Consider the following 12,121-nt stretch of genomic DNA (forward strand, 5'->3'; position numbering starts at 1 on the left):
GAAATAAAAGATTAAGACACTAAATTTATAATTATCCGTAAAATCGTCAAGTAGGTGCTTTGAAACATGTGGTAAAATTTAGTCGATTTGTGTTGGAACAAAAAATTCTGCGTGTCGACACACTCACTTACCTAAAGAATTTCAGTAATAATTAATGGGTAAATTACATTGACCGTCCTTGACTTTTACTCTTTATATCACCACGGATCTTGAATTTTAATTTGTAACACAAAACTCAGCCAATTAAAATTGAGGCAACATTGCACTTAGGATCTAGATTAAGCGGCAATAGCGTTTGCTCTTGGAAGTAAGAGATCTCAGGTTTATGCCATCTTTTTTACTCTATGTGTGTTTTTTTGCCTTTATGGCCACTCCGCATCAAGTCTACTAAACACTTGATGCTATACGCATGATGTCTAGATTGTAAATAAATAATATAAAATAAAAATTGTTATAATTAAAGCTCTGCAATAAAAAAAAAGGATTGACAAAAGATGAATGTTGAAAATTCTATTTGTCACCTGAAAAAATAAATTGACCGTCACTTTCGAAAATGAACTAAAATTATATAATTAATAATATATTGACAAACATTCATGCAATATATAAATATAAATGTCAACATATATATATAGTAAAATCTCACTATAGTCATATATGTAGTCATAATATTTAAGATTAAATAACTATGAAAAGATTATAACTTAATGAAAAGTGGAATATTAAATTTTTTTTGGACTTAACATTTAATATTGTTTGTGAAATAATAAAAACTAAAATATAATGCGATAATATTTTATCATATTATATAAATAAGATTAATAAGATAAAATAATATTATAATAAAATAAAACACAAAATAACATATATTTTTTAAAATTATATATATATAAATTTTATGAAAAATTTTAAAATCTTATTTTATTATAATAAAAAATTTATTTGTAATATAATTTTATCACCGTTATTTCTATATGACGAAAAAAGATACCTGTATATATAAAAGTCTTTCAACAACTTTTCCGATAAAAACTATAAGGAGAAGTGCTTCAAAAATAGTTTATTATTAATGAAGCACATATTAAAAGAAAAGAAAAAAGGAAAAATTCATACAAATGAAGGACCAACACGACTGATGAGGGACGTCACACATTCACAGCACAGGAGATGCTTTTTTTGAACTCAAATCAGTTCTGAGATTGAAATTTTGAATCTAATAGTAATAAGTGAATGTGATGTTCATTTTCTTTAGTTCAACCTTCATTTTCTTCCATACTAATCATCTAACTTAAAAGAGCAAAACAAGAAAAAAAAAAATCTCAAATCTCAAATCTCAAATCAAACTCTTATGTCCAAACTCCATGGATTTCTCTTCATCACTTCAGTCCAGGCCTTCATACTTCCCACCACACCGCACACAGCTTCATCCTCGAATGCACATAAACTCCTTCTCTTCTTCTTCTTCTCCTTCTCTTCAGAATTCTAACAATAACAACAACAACAAGTCCCATTTCCTTATTAATAATAACAAATGCCTAATCCTCTCCATCGCTCTCCTCACTTTCCCTTTTCTCTTCTACCTGTTCTCCACCGCTCAAAAGATCCACCATTCCTCCAAATTCGCCGAACCCAAATCCCAATTCTTTTCCATCGTTATTGATTCGGGTCCTTCTGGGTCCCGTGTCCGTGTTTTCGAGCTCTTGACCGAAGGTGTCATGCCTTTTGGGAATGGACAAATGCCTTTGGTTGCTGGGTCTTTGAAGGTTCGCCCTGGATTGGCTGGGTTTTCGAAAGATCCGAAGAATGCCAGTGGTTTGATTGATGGGTTGGTTCAGTTTGCTAAAGATAGAGTGCCTAAAAAACAGTGGGGGAATACTGAGGTTCAGTTGTTGGCTAATGCCGAGGATATGGAGAGGTTGGAGTTTAAGGTGAAGGAGATGATTTTGGAGTCTTGTAGACGAGTTCTGAGAGAGTCTGGGTTTGTTTTTAAGGATGAGTGGGCACGGATTATGGAAGGTTTGTTGCTTTTTAGCTTTGCTGTTGCGATATGGAAAGTTGTTTGATAGTTTGGTTGATTGATAATACAGTTTATATAGTGGCAGTATAACTGAGCCGTTTTGGTTACTTTTCGAAATGTGATGGAATGCTAAACATTTTTGTTAGGAAGTTCTTAATCATCGATTTTAGACTGTTTAAGGGCTACAAAGATGTCAAACATACTGAGGTACTATCTAGGAGTAAATTTTAGTGTTGAGTTTCTTGGGTCACCTTTTCATGGTCTGCGCTTGCCTACTTAGAGGAACGCTACTTTATTAGTAAGATATTTGAGATGTTAAACGTACATAATAAAAACAACTTCTTATTAAATACACATTGTTAAAGATGCCACTATTTAAGATACGATATCAGGGAAACCTAATAGAAATTGGAAATCTAAGATGTGTTACTAAAGCAACCACTGTTTCAGTTGCTTAGAGCCTTTACTGGGTGGTCGATCTGCTTTTAGATTTTACAGTTGGAACATGTTACATTCAAGTTCTTAGAGAGTTGTTGTTTTGTAATCCTTCAGCATTTTCCTTATTTGCTTCTGAGCTTTAAGTAGCTTTTAAGTGGACTTGCAATATTAAGAGTGAAAGAATAAGCCGCCAACTCTCATTTGTTGTTTGCAAGTCACCACCTAAATGCTTCTTACCTACTTAATGGCCACAAACAACTTAGTCATTTGATATTTGTTTTTCTTAGATTTAACCTTAAGTTAGCAAAAGATTACATCTCATGTCTTTTACCAGTATTAACTTCGGTTATTGTTTCCCCATATTATCATAGTTTGCAAATATTGGTTGATGTCAGAAGAAGGTTAAAAGGCCTTTGCCTGTAATACTTGTATATAAATGTTATAAGGACTTGATTTAGACCGACTCTGATGTGATCATGTTGCAGACAAAGAAAAGGGTGTCTATGCTTGGGTTGCAATAAACTATGCTTTTGGGACCCTGGGAGGTGATGCTCAAAAAACCACAGGGATAGTTGAACTTGGAGCAACTTCTTTGCAGGTTCCTTTCTACCATAAATCTGTAATTAGAATTTAGTAGTGCCTTTTTTTCAAGAAAGATAAAAGTTATTGTATTTGATGCTTGTGATTTTGTGTTCCTTTTTATTAGAAGTTGTATCCATCTCATATCGCCTAGTTACTGGGTTGTTATAGTGTATATATATGGATTGGGCATCCTATTCTTTTGAGTTAGCTTTTGGGAATGAGTTCTACCCAAGCCCATTTGTCATGGTATCGGAGCCAGCCTTTTGTTTGCGATAATGGGTTTGAACCCGGCCCGCTTGCATGTCACGCTGAGCGTGAGGGAGGGTGTTAGAAGTTGTATCTATGCCACATCACCTAGTTATTGGGCTGTTATAGTGTATATATATGGATTGGGCACCCTCTTCCTTTGAGCTAGCTTTTAGGAATGAGTTCTACCCAAGCCCATTTGTCACTATCCATGCAACTTGGTACTAAATCTTATTGTTGATATCTTCTTAATGTTCTTGCACAACTAGTAATTGCTCCCTTGAACTTTGTATGCTTGGATTCCATATGCATCTTGCATAATACTCGAGATTTTAGGCATGCAGGTACCTTTCTTCCCCCCCAAAGGCTAGACCTACTTGAGAAGTGAGATGGTGAATTTGAATGTGCACATAATGATGATGTCTTCTAACCGATGCTTTCTGGCCTTTGCCTCCTTATAGCAGTTTTTCAAGTGCATATAGCTCATAACATAGTATAAGAATTTATAGTAACTGGTTTTTCAGTGTGATGCATCATACCTAAATGTCTTTTCTATTTGTTTTGGATTAATCATTTGAACCTTGCTACTAACATATGCAGGCTACATTCACTTCAAGAAGAGTAGCAAAAGGAACTTCTTTACGTACAATCAAATTGGCTGGAGTTACTTACAATCTTCAGACACAAAGTTTTCCAAAATTCAGCCAGGTGTTTACCATTTATATTCTTTTTCTACTTGATCTTCAGTGTGTTAGATTTTCATCTCTCTTTTATCTATCTGGTCGGTATTTGGAATTTTGCTGTGAAAAACATTTTGCATTTGTGCTGCTAATAACAGTTAAATTATCTTTTGAACTTCTGCTTCGGCAAGAAGGACATGGCAGCACACCTACCATTGTGTGATCAGTCTAACATATTTCAGTGGAAACTTGCAGAAAAACTTATCTTTTGTGCATGTTTGTGGGTTTACTAACGCGTACCTACTTGCACTTGCAAAAGTGTTTTTTTATGATGACCTTGAGAACCATCAACATCAGGTGTACCTTTATGTAAGAGAGGTGTATGAGTTTTTTCCATGAGTCCTCTTTCTCGAGTCTTTTTCCAGCTCTGTCAACTCTTGGGAGGCAGAGTATGGTCTTCTGAGCCTGATAGCATGGCAAGAAAGTTGACATAAAACAATATGGATTATGTTTTTTCCATTAAGTCTTTTATGCTAAGTATATGATTATGTTCTTTCTGGTTGTATGCTGCTATTCATTCTCTGCAACAACTTTGTGTTATTTATGCTGTTTCTAAAGATTAAAAGTGTCAATAATTTTGCGGAAGGTCCTTAACAGAAGGATGGCCATTTTTTCCATGCAGGATGAAGCATGGGAGTCTCTTCATAAGCTTCACAATTCTAGACAGTTAGTCTCCTGTAAGTTATATGCTAAGTTTTTCTCTCAATATACTACAGAATGGAGGTCGAGTTTAGAGGCTTTGAATCTGATCATGCACTAATACAGTAAATAACTCTTAACTGTCCGTTGCATGGTTTGGCACATTTCTTTGGATATTGCTTTTAGCATTAGTCCTTTTCCTATTAAAGAACAAATAAATGTGTTTGTGTCAACTTTGACTCTTTTACTATATTATGTTTCTGGGAAAATTTTAAAGCTGACTAAACCAATATTTTAATCTATGTAATTATACACTTTACTGCTAATTTAAGGGGAAAATACCTTGCATTGGAACTCAAGACTTTTACTAAATAACAGTGGAAAATCTAAGAGTTGATTAATCATTCCAATTACTCCAATCTCCTAAAGTATTTGTATTTTTCTTATCTAACACAAGGAATATGAGGACTCTAGTATTAACTATCATGTAGAACTAGTATATTAATCTCTCTCTACTACTTTGCTTTTTAGTGTACTTAAAAATAAGTTTAAAATGACAACAGGAGAAAGAAAGTTGATACATTGACTTTATGGTGAAGTAGGGTGTTAGATAGGCGCATGCATATATTTAGAATTCTTCTCCTCATACGCACTTCAAATGCTCCCCATCACTTAGGTTCACAAAGTGCTATTTGAATGTTTTAGTCTATTACCCAACAATCAGGTCTAGTTGAAACCTATTAAGTTCTTTGTTAAAAAGTATGTTCTCTCATAGTAAATGATGTTGAGAGTAGGAACGGCATGGGGCAGTTGTTCCCCATTTCCACAGGGATACTCCTGAATAGGGCGAGGACATTTTGGATTGTTCTACCATATGGATAATTAAGAATGGGGAAAAGTTATCCTTGTTAGCGAGGGTAGGGAGTAGGGAATTTTCTTTTTGTTTTCATTTTTCATATCTTTTTTAATATATGAAATTCGTAAATAAATGTATTGACATATGTTATTTTTTTTATCGGTATTATAATTTTTGATTTGTGTTAATGTTAATATAATAATATATTAGTATTTTTAGTCTTACTTCAACATAGTAAAGCTGAAAACCAACAAAGAAAAGGAAGTCAAATAGGTAATGAGGATCTCAGTAGGACGGAGATGGGGAATTTTCTTTTCAGTTAAGTTGACAGGGCGAGATGTGGAATTTTCTTTTTAGTTAGGTTGACAAGGATGAAACATGGATTCCTTGTTATTGCTTGGACGAGGGTGGGGAAGGTCCGTGTTCCCACTTTAACCCATTGTCATCTGATGATGCCTGGAGTGCTAGTTCTCCTAGTTGGGTCCTGCAAGACCAGAATGGGGTTAGAATGGTGCCAGAGTTATGTGTAATAATGGCACTCTGGTGGTGATTAAATTAGTGCCTTAGGCATGGATAGGGGTAAGCATTATGTTGGTTTGTTTCAAAAGCGAATCAGACCAAACCATGTTTACCAATAAACTGAATTTTTCGTGAATATGAACCGAACTGAATCAAACCAGGACAAATTTTAGATCAACCAAAATAACTGAATATTATATGAGAATAAACCAAATTAAGCAAAAAGCGGATTAACTAGAAAAACCAAACCAACACAACGAGTTACATATAGATTAACTTTTAGAATTAAGTTTTATCATATATTTAACATTTTTTACCAATAAATAATACAAAATTCAGTTGTTTCAACTTTTTCTTGTTAATCAAAATTTTTGACCTTAGAACAAAGCTGGATCAAAATAATTTTGGTTTTAAATATACGAACCGGATAAACCAAATTTGTTAAAAAATATAAATCGAACCAAACTGAATTATCGATCCGTTTCAATTTTTTTGGTTTATTTAGAATTGCTCATCCTTAGGCATGGAGATGAAAGTGATAGTAAAGAAGAAGATGATGATAGAACACACCCTTGTTGTTTGGCTTCATAATTTATAGCTGAGTGGTAAGCGAAATTATCCTGTGTCGGAAGGACTTCCTTTTGATTGGTTAAGGTGGTGGTCAAGTTGGATTTGACAATTCTCTAACTATGGGCAAGTGATCATCGATAGCCATTATTTTAAGGCAAGTGGACTTGGCAATTATTAGTAATATGTCGGACGATTGACATGTGCACGAGTGTATTATTTTAACATGCTACTGCTATTTCCTATTTGAAGCGGATTGGTGGATTGATATAAGTTTAGTTTTGCCGTGTAAGTCGACTGTAGATTTGACATGGCACACTTCTAGTCGGATTTGCTGAGTAAGTCTACTGTAGATTTGATGTGTCACACGTTTAGTCAATTTTGCTGAGTAGGTTCATTATCACTGCTCCAATTGGGAGATTGGAAACTTATTAACTACAATCATTAAGTATCTAAGTTTCACATGTCATTCATCAAGATGAAAATCCAACTATATGAAGAGTGACTTTATGACAAAATATACAAAAGAAGTTTGATCTTTTTACGCTTTTTAATTATTTATCGGGTTGTCATGAATGAATGAGGACATTTGCATACATTTTGTTAATAAACAAATGTCGTTGCTATTAAAATAGTTTATTTGGAAATTTCTCATTTATTTGGTATATACAATATCATAAGATATATTTAAATAAAGTAGATTACCAAAAATGTGCATAAACATAGTTGGAAATGAAGTTTGTTATTGAAGAAAAGTCATGTGAATGGTTTAGACCTTAGATGTACCATAAAGCATGGTGTTGTGTGCATGACACATTTACTTCTAGTGAGCTTATATTTTGTATATCAGTTTGACATCTTGTCAAAATTTTGATGGCTTCAATAGCTTATGTTTTAGCATCAATTTGGATACATATCCTCGAACCTTTACTAATTTGTCACACTGTTAAAATGATTGTGAAGCATCTAGTAATAGGGTGGTATCGGATGGTAACCCTTGCATTCCCAAAGGATTTGAGATAGCATCCAATACAAATGAAGCACAACTTCTCTTATCTCATTCAGCTGGAAACTTTACTGCATGCAGACTTGAAGCTTTGTCATTGTTGAAGAGTCAACAAGGTAGCATCTTATCATCCTAATTTTTCTCATTTTTTAAGCTGTTTTATATTTGATCCTATTCCATTGTAGGTTAATATAAATTGTTTCCTTGATCTGTGCTTTATGTGGACTACCTGAAAGTTCTCCAATCATTTTTAGTCTTTGAGCAATTGCATTTGGAATATGCAATTGAAAAGATATACAAATGATGTTTAGATGCCCTAAAACATGTTCTCTCAGGTACTAAACAAAATTGTTCACACGCATGCTCACTCTATTGTTGCTGAGAAAGAATACAAGCAAAATTATTTGTGTAAGAACAACCAGCTCAATTTTTTCACTATTTTGCTCTGCTTCTGCACTAGAGACATCATATGATCCTACTAATTTCATTTGATGTCTTCATGATGGCTGCAATGGCAAATAACAACTGATGAGTTTTTGCCTTAATGAAAACCTTGAAAGGGCTTGGGCTAATATGTGCAATAACATTAGGATAGCTGTTGAAAAGGAAAATTGTTTTGGCTTCTTGAGATTTTTTATAAGAGTTTAGATTCAGCGATCCAGTTATTATGATTTTCACTTTTACCCATCATTTTAGTTGATTTGATAGATGTCTGAATTTTGCAATCTTATTGTTAGTTTGTGTTATCTGATTATTATGTCCATCCGCTGATTCAAGGGAGAATCCTGATTTTCATGAACTTGGTAAAATGCTTGGATGATCCAATTTATTTATTTATTTATTTTGTATTTGCTAAAAACCTTTAGTTTACTTGCTACAAGCCAAAGAACTTCAATAAGTTGTGTTGACACTCACAGAAGAACCATGGACTACTGTGGAAGAAAGCCTTTAGAAGTTGATTATTCTGATGTGAAAATCAACCTTTAGCACATTTAACTTGTCTTAGAGCTCTTTGAAGAAGAAGATGTTTAGCTGAATTATGATGCCTAAAGCCTTCCCTTTGCAGAGAAACAAGCAACCTGGGGACGGATTTGAAGTGGAAAAAGATTCTTAGGGAGGAAATATTGTTCCTCTGGATTGAGACTTTTTAAGCAATTGTAAAGAGAGATTTGTTCATATCCTGTTTGAGATTTTTGTGAACAAATTTAGATGGCGTGAAGTTATCCTTGACTTGAATCTTGCAATGAACACAAAGCCGAGAAAAAGAAGTGGCAGGTTATCTGGCTCTTAAAAATATGTGCTTTAAGGGACACAGCTTTCCCTCCCTACATGATAGAGGAAACTAGAACAGAGTGGGAGTGTATCTATTCCTTGCCTATGTAGGTTTCATCTCAACCAACCAATTGATAACCTTAATGCCATCTCATTATCAATGAACCAGGTCTATACCTTCTTGCAGCCCTATATAAGGAGGGTGAGGGAAAATGTGATAAATATTAGCATGCCGCTTTTGTTGTTAATTTTATCATCTTCACTACAAAATGTGTCCAAATATGCTAGCAAGTTACAGACAGACTTGGGTTCATATAGAGATGCAAAATGTGTATGCCCAAGAAAAGAAAGTGAAAAATAATTCTGATGCTTGAAAAGAGATCTGATTGGTTTTCATAAATCCTGATTACAGGATCTTAGATTCCAGTGCTCTTCTTATATCCAACGATCTAGTTGGGTATATGAATTCTGGAAGTTGGTCTATATTGATAGCTGTATAGCTGATCTATAGTAGGTGTTTTCTTTTTCTTTTTAATCACTCTCTTAAGTGATAGCACATGCACATAACATATACTTCAGAACTTGTGTTGTTCTGTATATATCCTCTCTTTGTTTCTCCCACTGTCGCCCCTTTCTATTTTACTCGGAAAAACTCTGGATTTAAACATTGATTCTTGAAGTCACAATAATGTTTTTTTGGATTATTCATTGTGACAGTTTGTCTATTTTGCAGAGAAATGCTTACATCCACCATGTAACATTGTCCCATCTTTCTTCTTGGAGCTACAAGGCAAGCCTATTTCTCAAGAAAGCTTGTTCTATACTTCTGAGGTTTGTATATATGATATAAGTTGAGATTTAAGGTACATATTAGGTTATGTGGCTATACTCCTTGTTATCTATGGGACATGCATCTGTATAAGAAAGATGCCCTTTTCCTCCAAACTCTATATGCATGTTATGGTATTACTTAATAAGGATGCTGGACTTCTTTGACAAAGAGGATGGTTAAACAGAACTTTATAAAAGTTGATGTTTTTGGATTACAAACTCAAGCATTAGTATATTTGTTCTGTTAATAGTGCTGATATGGCATATTTTAATTTCATCAGTTCTTTGGCTTTTACATAACTTCTTAGAGAAGTAGAATTGGAACGAAGGTTGGCAAATAAGAGCATCTAGATCTGGAATTTGGTTTCATGTGACTATTGACATATAAGATTTGGACTGTTGGACATTAAAAGGTTATATCTATATAGCGAGTACTCTTGTCTGATTTGTAGTCTTTTATGAAATTTGATGGATCATATCATTTGCATGTGGATGATGTTATGTTCAGAAGCAAACAGATAAATCTGAACTGCAGATCAAGGAAGCTAAGATACAGCTGCAAAGTTATATATCTGCTTAGTGAAGATAAGATTTTGATAATAGAACCTTTTCTAAGGCCCAAACCACCCCATTCCTCACCCAAATAAAATTTGTAGTTGGAAACATTGAACTAGGTATCTTTTCTTGAATATGTTAACCTAAATTAATTTTTAGTATGCAGCATGGAATTTTCAGCACATGTTCTTGCAAATATTTTGTTCTTTGAGTTGATTACAGATGTTATTTTGATGCTCGTCTCTTTATAATAAGTTATTTTACCTGTTTCCTCTTCTTCTCTCCCTGATGAGTAAACCTTCTACAGTTTTTTGGCCTGGTTCCTAGTACTTTGTTTGAATTGGAGGCTGCTGGGAAACATTTTTGCGAAGGTGATTGGGATAACTTGAAAAGTGAACATCATGGCATTGATGATTCGGATTTGATGAAGTATTGTTTCTCTTCTGCTTATGTGGTAGCGCTGTTGCATGACAGCCTTGGGATTTCAATGAATGATAAAAGGTACAGTTGCTTCTTTTGCAACTTAGGCATTTGGTAGTGAGGTAGTCTTCTTTTGCATAATCCTCATATAAATCAGTGGTCTTCCTTATTAGCTGGTGTATATTGCAGCTTTCTTTGTCTTAACACTAAGTTTTCTCCTAGCAACAACGAAGTTCATCATAGTGGACAAGTTGAACACAGAAATTCTGGGTCAAAACTGGGTTAACTAAACCAACTTGCCTCTTAGTCTAGGAAAGATCAGGCCTTGAGTTTGCCAATCCTGTTGATTTTTGAATGAAATTTCCTCTAGGTCAATATATTGAAGTAGTTCATACATCCATTTTATTGAAAATGTGTGTAGACATGGGTGAGCATTATTTGGGTGACATCACATGGGTGAACATTTCAGATTAGCCAGTCATATAGGAAATTCAGTTATTTTGGTTTTAATAAATTTTGAACCAAATCAACCAATGCGCACCTGAAAGCATAATAGGCTGTTTTTCTTTTTAGTTATTTGTTAGTCAACGTGCTCATTGTTACACCATAATTCTTTCCAGTTTTCATGGTTGTCAAGCTGAAAGCTTAAGGCCTTGAAGAAAAGATTTTTCTTCTCTATGCTATTTTTGCTATTCACATAGCTAATTGAGTTGTAATAAGAAATTCATCTTCTTCTGCAGAATTGGGTTCGCGAATTATACGGGAAGCTACCCCCTCGACTGGACTCTCGGAGCTTTCATTCTCCAGTCAATGTTGGAGCCTCTTGATATGAAAATTGATAACATGGAACAAATTGTTGGAAATGAGTGGGTTACATATTTTTCATTGTTTGCTTTTCTTTTAATAGCTTTGCTTGCTGTATTATTTGTTCTGCAATGGCGAAAACCACAGTTAAAAACAATTTATGATTTAGAAAAGGGACACTATATTGTCACAAGAGTGCCCAGGTGATTTTTTGTCCCTCACCTAACATTTTTGTTCTTGTGAGAATAATATGTAAATTCTATTGTATCTTAATGGATTCTGCCACAGGAAATCATTTTTTTTCCCAAAGGAAAATGTTGAATCCAATAATTTGGAGAACCATTTTCTTAGAGCTTGAAGTAAAAGGCAGGAAAATTTTTCTTAGCTAAGTAACCGTTTTCCAATTAATATTATGTTGAAACTAGAAACTATAGATGTTAACTTTAGTTTGTCTAACTTTTTCTGTTAGGAAATCTTTTACCCATGTGTATATTTTTATTTACACATTAAATTATGGATAATGTTAAAAAAAATCACTAGATTGAATTATAATTTTATAAACAATGTCATATCTATTAATATGTTATAAAATTTATAAATGTATTAAAATTCTATTTAAAAATAATTTT

At 33.8% G+C, this 12,121-nt stretch overlaps 1 protein-coding gene across 1 annotated transcript; it reads left to right on the plus strand.

Moving 5' to 3' along the window:
- Window positions 1–1,087: 1,087 nt before the first annotated feature.
- Window positions 1,088–11,814, plus strand: LOC8268694 (probable apyrase 6). The gene is made up of 8 exons (XM_015720830.3): window positions 1,088–2,016; window positions 2,941–3,053; window positions 3,884–3,991; window positions 4,646–4,700; window positions 7,568–7,726; window positions 9,616–9,713; window positions 10,576–10,769; window positions 11,429–11,814. Exons 1-8 carry the CDS (start codon window positions 1,362–1,364, stop codon window positions 11,697–11,699), a joined length of 1,653 nt encoding a protein of 550 aa, XP_015576316.2. The 5' UTR covers window positions 1,088–1,361; the 3' UTR covers window positions 11,700–11,814.
- The last annotated feature ends 307 nt before the right edge of the window (window positions 11,815–12,121 follow it).

The sequence above is a fragment of the Ricinus communis genome, chromosome 8, assembly GCF_019578655.1.
Source record: "Ricinus communis isolate WT05 ecotype wild-type chromosome 8, ASM1957865v1, whole genome shotgun sequence".
Lineage (NCBI taxonomy): Eukaryota > Viridiplantae > Streptophyta > Magnoliopsida > Malpighiales > Euphorbiaceae > Ricinus > Ricinus communis.